Genomic DNA, 15,548 nt, shown 5'->3' with positions numbered 1-15,548 from the left:
CCTGAATATTTCCTCACACATCTTTTTCCATTGAATTTACTTGATAATTTTTTACTTCATGCCTTTAAAACATCAAAGTGCTTTCTTTAATTTCAATTACATATTTATGGCTTTTAGAGACTGAGATAGTCATATCTGCAGACTCTGAAGATAGTCTAAGGTTTTTTAAGGAACTCAAAAGTGCTACCCTTTCACCCTCTCCCCACAGCAGTCAGCTGTCCCCAGTTATTGTCCACCCCACACCCAAACCTTGGCTGCACACGTTCAGGGACTAACATTTTCCATCACAAAGGGCCTCACTCCTCAGCATGCACTGAATTACGACTCCCAGTGGCTGCTGGTCCCACACTTCTACTTCTAGCTCCTACTTTGAATTTGAATGGCCCCATCCATCTGACCTAGTAACTCTCAATCTGCCTGCTTGGCTTCAACCTATTTATTCCGCTCATACCAGTATCCTTACAAGAAATAAACACTGAATTTACAATACCTCTGACATAACTATGGAATATCATTTTTTTCCTTTCTCATGAAAACAAACGGGTTGATACTGTCCCCATTTTTCTAACCGGAGATTTTCTAACTGAAAGAGTCTGTGTATCTTTCCTAGAGATAAATTACTAGAATATATATATTCTAAAAATACCTCTTTGTTTACAAAGGATGCTGGCTTGCTTTTTAAGTCTATATCAAAGAACACAAGGGAAACCTAACCCCCACTATTATACACCCGGCTCTTGAAGGCACCTGGAAAATGGTCGGCACTCAGATATATATTGCATCTAATTGAACAGTCACCTTAAAAAGTCATTCATTTTTTTCTAACAATTTCTGCCATCTTAAAATAAATTTTAACTCATTTTAAAATTGCTTTATGATTAAGTTACTGAAGAAAAATTGTCTTTGCTCTGTGCCATACTAACTCTCTTCAACCACTGAGTCAATTTAATCAACCACTTCATTTACAATGCTTAGCACCAAATCATTTCTATTACTAAAAATAAATTTCATACTCAATGTAATCTTCTTTGCTACCAAGAATATGACTAAAGATCTAAAGAAACCTCTCCAAACAGAGGAATATCTAAGTTTCTGCGGAGTGGGGGAGGGATAAATTAGGGGTTTGGGATTAACGTATACACACTATTATATATATAAACAACAAGGACCTACTCTATAACACAGGGAGCTATACTCAATATCTTGTAATAACCTATAATGGAAAAGAATCTGAAAAGAATATATACATACATATATATGTATATATGTGTGTGTATATATATATATATATATATATATATATATATATTTTAAAAAACTGGGGACTTCCCTGGTGGTGCAGTGGTTAAGAATCGCCTGCCAAAGCAGAAGACACAGGCTCGAGCCCTGGTCGGGGAAGATCCCACATGTCGCGGAGCAACTTAGCCCATGTGCCGCAACTACTGAGCCTGCGCTCTACAGCCCATGAGCCACAACTACCGAAGCCCGCGCACCTAGAGCCTGTGCTCCGCAACAAGAGAAGCCACCGCAATGAGAAGCCTGTGCACTGCAATGAAGAGTAGCCCCTGCTCACCTCAACTAGAGAAAGCCCACACGCAGCAACGAAGACCCAATGCAGCCAAACAAATAAATAAATAAATTTATTTAAAAAAAAACGGAGTCACTTTGCTATACACCTAAAACTAATACAACATTGTAAATCAACTATACTTCAATAAACCAACCTAAAGCGAAAAAAAAGGTAATAAATAAATGAATTTCTAAAATGTTTGACACAATATTAGCACAGCCAGAATAGGGAGGCAATCTGTCTCATTACTGTTGAAGGGATCCTCACTGACAGTCTCTTGGTATATCATTGATTCTCTTAGCTTCCTACACGAGAGACAGGTGTACTATGATATTTGAATATTTAGACACTATCCATAATAGGAAAAATTAATTTTTTATCTTGAATAAAATATGACAGTAGTAAAAATTTGGAAAACATGCAGCAATCGGAATGGATAACCAATACAGCCTTGATATATTAAAGCATTCGTGCTTTCAAAATGAGAATGAGTGCTCTACGCTTATACATACTCTTCATACAGCTACTTATAAGTCTAGAAAGTTACCTACATTTGAAAGATTACAAACAGGATGATGAAGAATTATGAAGGTAAATAGGTGGTACAAACCTATTCCTAAGCTTCTGAAGGACAATTTGGTAATATGTATTCAAAAGACTTTAAAAATTAATATGCCCTTTTATAAAGCAATTTCACATTTAAGAATTTACCCTAAGAATCATTCCAGATGTGCAAAATTATTTAGTTATCTTAATTCTCAACCCCCACTGTTGATAAGAGAAAAAAAAATTAGAAAGTAAAATTCTGACATTTCTGAATAAAATTAAATAAATGACAGACTATCATTAAAAATATTGGAATACACTTAGACCATCTTTAGAAAATATCTGTATTTTCCATAACAATGTGTTATGTAATTTTTTAAAATAAAAATTAATTTCAAAAAGATGATGCTGCATATATAAAACATATGAAAGTAGTCTCAAAATCTAAGAGAATTAAGTGTTATGGGAAAAAGAATATTACAGAACATTATGTACACTGTGATATATTTCAGAAAAAGATTACTTCTGCTTTCTGCTTTTGTTTCCTTTACATCACCAAAGTTTACTCTGGCTTCAGAGACTATGCCATAATTCTAGACATTGCTTTTTAAATGTAACATCCAATTAAACTGGTAACACAAGTCCAAATTCAAAAAGGTAAGATAAGAGCTAATTCAGGCAGAAGCTTAGGTACTTTTTCAGAAAGAAAGGATAATATATTAAAAAGAAAACCTAATTTGTTAATTGTTCTTACCGGCAGCGAACATTACGCACTAACAAACATATAGTCACATATACCATATATATTATCATACCTGCCGCAAGAGCTAGGGATTTAACATTGTCAGATGAAGGAACAAACAGGTTAGGTGCCTGATATTCCCATTTTCACAAACCCATGCTGCCCCCTTCTGGAAAATTTTGGAGGCATGTGACAATACAAGTTTAATAAGATGTAATGAAAAGTAATCATTTTTAACTAATCTATTAGAGAACTTAGGCTATATGTTCACACTGAGAAACATATATATTATATATGCTTCAAAATTTATTTTGAAACATTTTCGAAAAATTCTGTTCTGAATAAAATTCTAGCAGCAGCAAAAAGCTGTGATAATCTAATCATCCATGCCAATGGGAGAGGGAAGTAATATTAGATATATATTTACTAAAAGTAAATAAAACACAACACTTCAAAAAGTCACATTTTTTGTTCCCTTCAGTACTCATTCCCGTCACTCTCAAAAGCAAACAGAATCTGAATTTGGTATTTATCTTTCCAATTCAATTTTAATAATTTTACTACCAGCAGCCTTAAAAATATCTGGCCTCCCTTTCAGCTGCTCTCTTCCTCAGACTCCGCAGGCATTGGGCACACTCTTTTGGCCTCCTCTAGCCTAGAGTTCAGATTTTGTAAATTCACCCAAGCCTACCTCTGACAGCTATTCAAATCTGGAAATCATTCTATCTCTAACCTCTCAGTGTTGCTTAAATGTCTCAGTTATTAGAATAAGATTAAACTAAAATGCTATAGTTCTGAAGTATTAAAACATAGTATAGGGATTTCCCTGGTGACACAGTGGTTAAGACTCTGCACTCCCAATGCAGGAGGCCTGGGTTCAATCCCTGGTCAGGGAAATAGATCCCACACGCATGTCACAACTAAGAATTTGCATGCCAACTAAGGAGCCTGCGAGCCACAACTAAGGAGGCTGAGAACCACAAGTAAGGAGCCCACCTGCCGCAACTAAGCCCAGCGCAACCAAACAAATAAATAAATATTTTAAAAAATAGTATAAGATATAGAGAACAAACTAGTGGTTACCAGTGGGCAGGGGGACGGAGGGGCAATATAGGAGTGAGGGAGTGGAAGGTACAAACTATCGAGTGTTAAGATAGGCTTAAGCATATATTGTACAACAAGGGGAATATAGCCAATATTTTGTAGTGACTGTAAATGGAAAGTAACCTTTAAAAACTGTATAAAAATTTTAAAATTTTTAAAAAACAATATAGAAAGTCTCTGTAGGATTATAAAATACTACACTCAGGATGAAGGGAATGACATAGCTGGAGAACAAGAGGGAAAAAGAGACTTGCTTTTTATTGATAACCTTTAATACCTTTTGCATTTTATATACCTATTTAGAAAATATTTTAAGACATTACAGTAAATAATATTCCAAGTGCAGATGAAAACTGAAAACAGTAAGGCACTTAAAATTTTAACAAGCCTGTTTTTAAAAAGAATTTTCTAAAAGGTCTTCTATATGAGTATTTGAAGTGGCAGTCTTATTTAATAATAATATGAAGGTTCCATTTTAAATTTGAATCCTATTAAAACTGCCTAAGAACCATCACATCTGAATAGCAATATATAAGATCAAAACCACTCATTTAAAAGCAATAAGCACACAAAAAAAAAGCAATAAGCACAACTTGGAATGACAAACAAAAATGGCACAGAACTTTCTTTTATATTTATATTTATAGTATATATTTTGTATTGTTATATAATATTCAAATACTATTTTAGTAGATAGTTTCACTTCTGTTTCCTTTCATATATATTTCATATATATATATAGTACACATACCTTTCATACCTATATACATTATATGTATATATTTCTTTCATATGTATGGATAGTACATTTTGTTTTCTTAAGAAACCGAACCACAAAAAAAAAAAAAGCCACCTCAAACCTAATTTTTTCCTCTACATTCCATAATCTTAAGGAGAAAGAAACAGAGCCAGCACATAGCCTAATAATAGAGACCTCAAAACTGCAAGTTCTACCACCCCTCATGAAGTCAAGATACAGTTAGTCAAATCTCACAGAAATTTTTGAGAGTTTACCAAAGCTCTTTGTTTCTCTGAGTACCTATGATATGCCCCTGCCCTTATCCACCAAAGCATTTGGTTAGGATCTCTCCTTTACCATTTATAGTCAGCCTTGTAACAGGCTTACTTAAATACTTGCCTGACTCTCCTCCTAAAATATAAGTTTATATTTCTTGGAACACTGAAATGCATTACTTGGCAGATAGTAATACTGCCAAAAAAAACTCGTAGAATTTTTGTCAATAACTCTTTGGCACTATACAATCCTGAATTACTTCAATATTTCCTATCTCAAAGGATATTTTCAGGAAACTTTTAAATTTTCTTACTGTATTTTAATTCTTTAAAATAATCTGTATCATATGAAAGTTAAATCTCAGTTAACTATTCAGGGAATCAAACTCAATTTCAAAGCACTTTGACTAAATGGAGCTTTACTATTTGGGAAAAAATAAATAAAATTCCTCTAAAAAATGAAAAACAAAAATCTTCAATGTACAATAAACATAAAATCTATTCAATGCAGGTACTCTACATAACACTATAGGAAATGTTTATCATCTATGAACATGTCAAAATTTTTAAATAATTAAAACTCCCGTTAATAAAAGAATAGAGAAATAGTTTATTAAAAATAAAGTGTATAGAACCACTGAGTCTGGCACTAAAGTAATACTAATCTATAGCAAGAATTTGGAAAGATTTCAGGTAAAAAAATGCTAAAAGAGCACAAAAATGAAGGAGTGGGGAAAGAAAGGATGACAAAGAAACACCTAGACAGTAGACAAGTAAGATGTACATGTGTGTGGAGTTGTGAAAGGGTGTATAGTCTGTCCTCAAAGCTCATCTCCAGCCGCAGCATCCTTTCTACCCAGCAGGCAGGATTTCATTTTTCATTCACTGTCTACCAAAGCCAGGAGACAATGATTTTGCTCAGTTTTAACAACTTCCTATATTTTGGTAAACATGAAACGACCACAAATTAAGAAAGAAAAATTCATCATAATTGTACATTCTTAATTACAATTTAAGTCATTTTTAAAATGCAACCAACATTTCTCTGTTTTAGAACATCTTTTCCTGGGGTAAAAAAAAAATTGCAAGAAATCAAAACTCAACTTCTTTCCCAATCTACCCAAGATAAAAACCAAAACCCTATTCTAATCAAAAAAGCAGATGACAAACTTTTCAGTATTTATCTTTAATCATTACAGTTGGTAAATATTTATAATCTTCCAACTACCAGATCATTTTAAAGTAAAAGTTTTTTTTGCTAAAAGAAAATGACACTGGATCAATTTATGAGGACAATTCTAGTATTAAAATCAGCATATGATGTTAACTCTAATCTCAGCAAAATAGTCATCTGCTAAACATTTAGCAAATATCAAATTCTTAGCTTTTTATTAATCAGTTAGGCTCTTTGATTTTCAAACATATTAGCTGCTGGACCTAAAACTACCAGCTAAATGAACAGCTTAATAACTAGGCAGGCATTATTTACTGTCAAATTATCACAAAGCTAAAAGCAAATTTGTCTTAATCAGTACTTTTGAAAGTTAATTAAAAACAAGAAAATTCTACTGTTAAGCCTATAATGAGTAAATTATTTTCCAAGTACCAGGCTTCCTTGTCTGTGTCTCTCTTCTTCGTATTTCCCAGGCAACTAGCACCTCTGGTGAGCACCTAGTCTAGTAAGGAGACCATTTTCTATTTAGTTGCATGTATGTCTATTAGGTAGCTTTTACTCACTACAGATTATTTCTAAATACAGTTGATCAAAAAAAATTTATTATGTTAAATACCCACTTGAAAATTTTTAAAAAGAAACCAGAAAATGTTCTCATATAAATATGTAAGCTTAAAAATATATTAATGTAGTTCAAAAAGAAAACATGACCTTATGGAAACCACTCAAAAAAACTTTCCTTTTAATACCTGTAATTAAACACACACACACACACACACACACACACACACACACACACACATACATACTCTAGTTAATTTTCAGTGTTTTATTCTTATGAAAACAAAAACCAGTCAAATTAGAAATGGTTGCACTAAACTGAAATAAAATAATCTAAGTTATCAATGTCAGCATCAAAAAATTAGATATTTCCCCAAATTTGCAGTCAGAGATCAAAAAACTCATGTTTTAGTATGGGGCATTAAGTAGTGTTAAATAAAGTTTAGGGCAGGGGTTCTAACAGTGCTATAACTTAGTATAATGACAATGATATGTATTTCACTAAAATAGACATACAATTGGTTATTTAAATAAATACACAATAATTTTTCTCAGTGATGAAGATTAGAAGAAATGAACAACCAACTGGGAAGCAAGAAAAAGGCAAAAACATTTTAAAAAGAAGGAAGAGGATAATTAAGTATCTGAATTTTCAAATCTGGCAGGGGAAAAAAAGAGAGAGAGAGACACTGGTACTAGAACCTCCTATAACACCACCAGGATCAAGTCAAATGAAATCTAGCACTGGCAGAACATGGCAGATAACACACATTACCAGGAAGATTAAGTAAGTAGAAAGGCCAAGGAAGATTTTCTGAGCTTTGAAATGAGACTCCTTGTGAATACTGGATCAGATACAGAAGTCAAATGCTTTTCATTTCAGTAAAACCATAACTGGTGATGCTGTAGGGATTATGATAAGCATGAAATATATATGCAAGAAGACGGTGTCTGTGTGTTTGTGTATGTGTGTGCACACACACGTGTGAATGTGTGGGCATAGTGATGATGCCAACAGAAGTGGCTAATCACATGAACAAGTTCATGATTAACAAACAGTAATATAAATTATGGGTCTGTTATTCATCCATCCTAAGTTCTCCTAAAATCTCCTATTTCTAAAATTATTAGGCTGTTTGTATTTGACATCATGGCCTAACCTACACGCACATCACTAAGAAAGCAATCTGCTTTCACAAAGGTATGTACAAAATTTTCCAAAATCATTTTCAGTGCCTGTTATACTTTCTCTTGTCACAATAATTGTTTATTTAAACGAACTCTAGGGAATTTCCTGGCAGTCCAGTGGTTAGGACTCAGTGCTTTCACTGCCGGGGCCCAGGTTTGACCCTTGGTCAGAAAACTAAGATCCCACAAGCTGCACGGCGCAGCCACAAAAAAATATCAAAATAAACGAACTCTATTTATAAGTAATGAGAAGTATTTTGCTTCAAACTACCAAAGTATACGTTTACTATCTTTTTGCTCAGATGAAGCTGAAAATAATGAGATTAGAGAATGACTTTGGGGATACTTAAACTACTTTAGAACAAAAAATTGAAACTTCAGTAAACATATTCTAAATTACTACTACATTTCGGGGACAAGCTATTTAGGAGCTAATAACAGGAAAAAAACTATGTGCATCTTCTACGTCTATGTGCCCAATGGTAATAATTGTAACTTTGTCTAAACATCACATTACCACTGTTTAGTTTTTAAATTAAAAGGATTTTTTAATTCTCCTGTCACATTTTAAGTTACTCTGGATTTCACTTATATTAAGCCTGATAGCAACACAACTTGACTCTACCACAGTGAAATAATCTTTCATGATCAACTTACACTGCAGTTTTCAGGTGGAACCAGAAGCTGAGTAATCTCGCCACCATGGACACAGAAGATGTGTTTCATTTCTCCAGAAAAAATGTCCCAAATTATGACCGAAAAATCCACGCCTCCAGATATCAGATATCTTTGATCATAACGAGCTGAGACCTGATGCGGATACAACAAACATGTGACTTTGTTCCGATGACCACGGAGTGTCCTGTGAGGTGGCCAACCTGTGAACGAGGTTTTGGATTTAGCTATACATTTTATCATTGAAAAGGCTTCTAGTTTTCTAGAACTGCTCTGTAGTTCTAGAAATACAGTAGCTACATACCACATGAGACTACTGAACTCTTGCAGTGTGGCTAGAGTGGATTCATATGTGCTACGAATGTAAAATATACATGAGATTTCAAAGACTTAGCACCGAAAAAATGTAAAATATCTCATTAGTAATTTTTATATTGATTACAAGTTGAAATGAAAATAGTTTTGCTGTACTAGGTTAAAGAAAATATATTATTAAAATTAATTTCTCCTGCTTCATTTTTACTTTTCTTAATGTGCCTATTAGAAAATCACCTATATTGTTACATATATAGTTCTACTGGACAGCATTGTTCTAAAAGATTACCAGTATTACTGATAATATGATAATTACTACTACACTATATAGGTACCCAATAATAAATGGAATTATTAACACATATCAAAGAGATAAAATTAGATACCTCTTTATTTACAGTCATTACATGGTGTTTATTCCAATAATAGACACTAAGTACAGTTGATCCTTGAACAACAGAGGTTTGAACTGCACAGGTCCACTTATATGCAGATTTTTTTCAATAAGTATTTACTATAGTACTACACAGGGGCAGCTGATTGAATCCAAGGATACAGAGGGCCAACTGTAAAGTAACATGCAGATTTTCAACTGTGCAGAGGGTCAGTGCCCCTAACCCCCCGAGTTGTTCAAGGGTCAACTGGAGTGTATTTTATTAACTGCACATTAAATTCTCCCAACTACATTGCACACTAACAACTACACGGATTCATTGTATTTGTTAAAAACAAAGAGTGTAGACATTGTCAAGTTCATGGTTACAGAGTTCTCAAAACACTTTAGACACTAGGAGATCTTCAGGATACCTCTGCGGAGCATGTGCTCCCCTTGCAGCAGTTGCACTATGGCTGTCTGCGTGGCAGGTACAATAACGATGCTTCCATCTTCACGGCCACAAACGAGTCGCCCGTGGGCTGGTATGTACACACTTGCGGTCACCTTCAGAGGTTCATTACTATTGGGAATGACACTCAGCTGATCTATAATTCCAGCAGGACAAGGATTCAGTTTATCAAATGCCTCTTGCAAACTAACAGAAGTTGTCATTTCCAGCTCTGTGGAGGTTTTGTTTGGTACAAAAGAAAAACATTTAAGTATTTTAGAAAAAACATTAAACATATAAAAATAAATGTGCTTACAGATGATTCAGTAATATACCAAAGAATAACTGTCATCAACTATAATTCTAAGAAGAAATTGACATATGTACATTATGAATTTGCTACACAGTGGCCGGTATTTAGGTTGTTAAATTTAAAAAATTGAGAAATTACTGCAAGTGATTTACTAGTACTTCCTGTACCTTCCTGTTTATCAGGTGTGTCTGATATGTTCCAAATATTCAATCTTCCAGAAGAATCACCCTGAATCAATAGTTTGTGGAAGTATTCCTTACATCCATAGAAGAACCGAGTAACAGGAGGACAAATTAGCAACTGTAAAAAAAAAAATTTGTTCAAATACCCTTAGATATCTTTTTAAACAAAATATTCCACACATTAACATTTTTTCAGATTAGGGTGTTAAGTACTTTGCCTCGGTACCAGAGTTAAAAAAAAAAAAGTGCATTTATAGAATGAGTATTCAATAATATTTTAATTAATTTTGTAGCACTGAAACACATATCAACTAATACCCAAATCCGGTACATAGAACACAAATGAAAACTAAATTTATAGTCTTTCTCTAGAATTAATATTTTTATTCTTTTTCTCCGCTTTATAAAAACCACAATGCAATTATTTGTCTGCTATTAAGCAATTAATACAAAGATATACCCCTCATTACCAAAAAGAAAATTCTCCACTTAAAAGGTCAAAAGGGGAGAACAGGCTAATCTGAGCTTTCTGCCCATCCCTGATTAGTCTCCAAGAGTAGATGCAAATCTAAACTACCAAGCTTGTACAACTAGAGGACTCTTTTTTTTTTTATGAGAATATTTTTCAACTAATGGCATGAAACTTGATGACATTTACATAATCCACTTGAACCTAGCCTGGTATGTTTGCTATAAACTACTAGGAACAAAAACCATTCATTAGGGTGTTGTGCATACTTTCATTTTTAAAACAAACTATTTTTCTGCTTAAGATCCTGTGTCTTCAGTGAGACCACTTATTTGAAAATACTAAATAGTGGTGGACTCCTAAATTTAAAGTTTAGATTATTAATATACTAAAACTGGAGCATTAAAGCATAGAAGCTCATCCTAAAAAGCAGTAAAAAATAGACTTTAGGAGGCTTCCCTGGTGGCGCAGTGGTTGAGAGTCCACCTGCCAATGCAGGGGACACGGGTTCGTGCCCCGGTCCGGGAAGATCCCACATGCCGCGAAGCGGCTGGGCCTGTGAGCCATGGCCGTTGGGCCTGCGTGTCCGGAGCCTGTGCTCCGCAACAGGAGAGGCCAAAACAGTGAGAGGCCCGTGTACCGCAAAAAAAAAAAAATAGACTTCAGTGTTTAAACATATTGTTAACAGATAATCCGTATTCGGTATCAGTTGTTTCCTAAAAAGCATTATCCTATAGAAATTATATGCATTAAGCATAGTTAATTACTTGATTTAACTTAAAGCCTGAAAATTACTAAAAGTTTTAATTGATAAACAACATGCTTAACTAGGAAAAGTTGCTACAACAGCTGTAATAACCAGTATTTCATATTTCAATGTGTATCTAACACCACACAGTACATATATTTTAATTTAAAATGTATTGGGGAGCTGATACATAAAGAAACATGGCATGTATTTGTTTTGTTTCATGGTTTGTTTTTTTTTTTTGGCTGGGCCAAGCAGCTTGCAAGATCTGAGTTCCCTGACCGGGGACTGAACCCAGGCCCCAGCAGTGAAAGTGCTGAGTCCAAACCACTGGACCACCAGGGAAATCCCATCATGTATGTTTTTTACATAAGTCATTATCTCTTGATTTAAATAGAAGTGACTATCTCGTTTGGAGAGCAGTAAGTAGGAGTTTAAGTTAAGAGACTAAAGGACAGGTCATAGAGGATCTTAATTGTACATGGATATATAAATTCTATATATTCAAAATATTCACGTAAAAATTAATTCCCTTCCCCTCGCCATCTCTCCACACAAAGATGGAACAAAATGTTCAGAATGAAAAAGCTGTGGAAACCTACAACTTGAGTAAAGGAAACTTTATTTCCAAAACCAAAGCTTCTTTCTTAATGCTCAAAGAATAGAGAGTTGAAAACCCAGTACTAAGTGCATTTCAAATTTAAATTGATATTAAGTAGGTTCTTAGAAGTCATAATAAATTTGGTTTTTATAGGGGAAAAAATGTCTTTTTTCTTTATTTCTAATGCCTAATGATTTAAATCACTACATGGTTTTGGGGAGATACTGCAATACCTTGTTCAAATAATAATCAGTCAGCATTATTACATAATTATCTTTGTGCTTCTAAAATTACATCTCTCACTATGTTTATAACTGCATGAGTATAAAATCAATTTATACCATCAATATGAATTTTATCAAAAAGTCATTGCCACTTTGTAATCAGTATAAGACCATTTTTATTCCTGGAGAAAAGTGACTGCTACATTATAGGCGTATTATAAGCAAATCTGAAAACTGTGCTTATAATAACTGACCATGTCAAAATGTTTTAGAGTATCTAACACACAGCCTTGAATTGTACTGAATCTTTCAAATGCTTAGCTACCAAAGACACCAATAAATATAGTTGTAAAAATTTTTCAACATAACTACCAATTATAAATGATACCTGAAGAATTTTACCTCTTTATCTGTTCGATCCAAGAGGCTATGTTGTACCGGAGGAACTAAATTTTCAACTGCTTTCCCCACATCACTGCGGAATGAATCACTAGCTGGAAGGCAACTGAAAATGAGAAAACTACAACATTCAGTAAAAATACTGACATTAACTATTTTATCATACCATATGATGACTTTTTTTGACAATGGACAAAATATGGATGTTTTATAGTTAATTTAGTATCGGCGTGAAATTAAATAATTAATGTTACTAACATACCCTACTTCAAATAAAAACTCCACCTAATTTTTTGTGCTTAGAAGTTAAACCTCAATTACAAATCTAACTTAAGTTCTCAAGTTTTTTACCTAAATTAAATATTTATACTTTCTACATTTTCATACTTTCAGGTTATACCCCAAATTTGGAAACTTTTGCTTTCAATTAAAGTCCTAACATTATTTATTGAATACCTGGCAGGTAGTTTGTAAATATAACTTTGCCCATTTTCAGTCCAAATGATGACTTTATCTGCCGAGACAAAGTCACCTCCAGTCCACGTCTGTCCATTTTCACTCGGACCTGAGCACAACAGGGAGTAGTCCCCAGCATCAAATACCTACGAGGAATAAGAGATTCGCAATCGTTTTAAAAACCATAAAACAAAATAAGACAATTTAACCATGTAAACACTGAAAACCTCTTTTTGGCAGTAACTGAGAAAGTCATGCTGGTGGGTTGCAATACCATCTACATGTTGTTTTCGTATGCATTTCCCTGACGATTAATGAAACTGAACACCTTTCTATACATTTACTGGTCACCTGGCTTTCCTCTCTTGTGAAATGTTTTTGTTCGTTTTCCTATTGGGTTGTCGGTGTTTTTCTTCTTGACCTGTAGAAGTTGTTTTTTATCAATAATAGACGAGTCCCTCATCATAGTGTACACCATAGCTATCTTCTCTCACTCTTTGGTTGTCTTTTTTTTTTTTTTATACATCTTTACTGGAGTATAATTGCTTCACAATACCATGTTAGTTTCTGTTGCACAACAAAGCAAATCAGCCATATACATACACATGTCCCCATATCCCCTCTGTCTTAAGCCTCCCTCCCTGTGCTATGCTGCTGCTTCCCACCAGCCAACTATTTTACCTTCCGTAGTGTATATACGTCGATGCTATTCTCACTTCGCCCCAGCTTCACCCTCCCACCCCATGTCATCAAGTCCATTCTCTATGTCTACCTCTTTATTCCTGCCCTGCAACTAGGTTCATCATTACCACTTTTTTTTTTTAGATTCCATATATATGCATTAGCATATGGTATTTGTTTCTCTCTTTCTGACTTACTTCACTCTGTATGACAGACTCTAGGTCCATCCACCTCACTACAAATAACTCAATTTCATTTCTTTTTATGGCTGAGTAATATTCCATTGTATATATGTGCCACATCTTCTTTATCCATTCATCTGACGATGGACACTTAGGTTGCTTCCATCTCCTGGCTATTGTAAATAGAGCTGCAATGAACATTGTGGTACATGACTCTTTTTGAATTATGGTTTTCTCAGGGTATATGCCCAGCAGTGGGATTGCTGTGTCATATGGTAGTTCTATTTTTAGTTTTATTAAGGAACCTCCATACTATTTTCCACAGTGGTTGTATCAATTTATATTCCCACCAACAGTGCAGGAGGGTTCCATTTTCAACACACCCTTTCCAGTATTTATTGTTTCTAGCTTTTTTGATAATGGCCATTCTGATCAGTGTGAGGTGATACCTCATTGTAGTTTTGATTTGCATTTTTCTAATAATTAGTGATGTTGAGCATCTTTTCATGTGCCTCTTGGCCATCTGTATGCCTTCCTTGTGAAATGTCTATTTAGGTCTTCTGCCCATTTTTTAACTGGATTGTTTGTTTTTTTGATATTGAGCTCCATGAGCTGTTTGTATATTTTGGAGATTAATCCTTTGTCTGTTGTTTCATTTGCAAATATTTTCTCCCATTCTAAGGGTTGTCTCTTTGTCTTGTTAATGGTTTCTTTTGCTGTGCAAAAACTTTTAAGTTTAATTAAGTCCCATTTTTTAATATTTGTTTTTATTTCCGTTACTCTAGCAGGTGGGTCAAAAAAGATTTTGCTGTGGTTTATGTCAAAGAGTGTTTTTCCTATGTTTTCCTCTAAGAGTTTTATAGTATCTGGTCTTACATTTAAGTCTTTAATCCATTTGGAGTTTATTTTTGTGTATGGTGTTAGGTAGTGTTCTAATTTCATTCTTTTACATGTAGTTGTACAGTTTTCCTAGCACCACTTATTGAAGCACTGTCTTTTCTCCATTGTATGTTCTTGCCTCCTTTGTCGTAAATTAGGTGCCCATATGTGCGTGGGTTTATCTCTGGGCATTCTATCCTGTACCATTCATCTAGTCTTTTCACTCTTGTGTGTGCGCTTAAGAGAAGGCTGATCTCACATGATTATAAAATGCTGACAATGGGCACACAAGAAACTGGTATTAGCTACTGCCTCTGGGGAGGGGAAGGGAAGTGCCCTGGGGGAAAAGGGTGTATATGTTTCACTGTATCCTCTTGCACTTTGTTTTATTTCTATTTGGATGTGTTTTAAGTTTTAAGACAAAGGAAGGATCCCATATGGCCTACTACAACTAAGCAGCTGCTAGCTTTTCTTCTCTAATCTTATTCCCAAACAACAATCATATGGTAAGGCTGTCCACTCTGAGACAGGATAGCGCAGTAGTAATGAGAGCAGCTGCTGCAGTCAGGCTGCCTGAGTTGTATAACCTTAGTCACTTGTACAACCACCACCACTTGTATAACCTTAGCCAAGTTATTTATCCCCTCTACGCCTCAGTTGCCTCATCTGCGAAATGGGCAAAGCCACAATCCCTGCCGTGG

The 15,548-nt window shown here is 34.5% G+C and overlaps 1 protein-coding gene across 8 annotated transcripts in view; it reads right to left on the bottom strand.

The window, feature by feature from the left end:
* WDR7 (WD repeat domain 7) overlaps positions 1-15,548 on the bottom strand; it is a 388,174-nt gene that overhangs the window by 332,427 nt on the left and 40,199 nt on the right. For all 8 annotated transcript variants that reach the window (XM_019937105.3, XM_073790768.1, XM_073790769.1 and 5 more), the window contains 5 exons: positions 13,106-13,251; positions 12,653-12,755; positions 10,194-10,326; positions 9,697-9,945; positions 8,557-8,777 (listed from right to left, as the gene is read on the bottom strand). In XM_019937105.3, coding sequence (XP_019792664.1) covers positions 8,557-8,777; positions 9,697-9,945; positions 10,194-10,326; positions 12,653-12,755; positions 13,106-13,251 — 852 coding nt within the window. The remainder of the gene's footprint in view (positions 1-8,556; positions 8,778-9,696; positions 9,946-10,193; positions 10,327-12,652; positions 12,756-13,105; positions 13,252-15,548) is intronic.

Source organism: Tursiops truncatus, chromosome 13 (assembly GCF_011762595.2).
Source record: "Tursiops truncatus isolate mTurTru1 chromosome 13, mTurTru1.mat.Y, whole genome shotgun sequence".
Taxonomy (NCBI): Eukaryota; Metazoa; Chordata; class Mammalia; order Artiodactyla; family Delphinidae; genus Tursiops; species Tursiops truncatus.
This window is presented reverse-complemented; position numbering and strand designations above follow the sequence as displayed.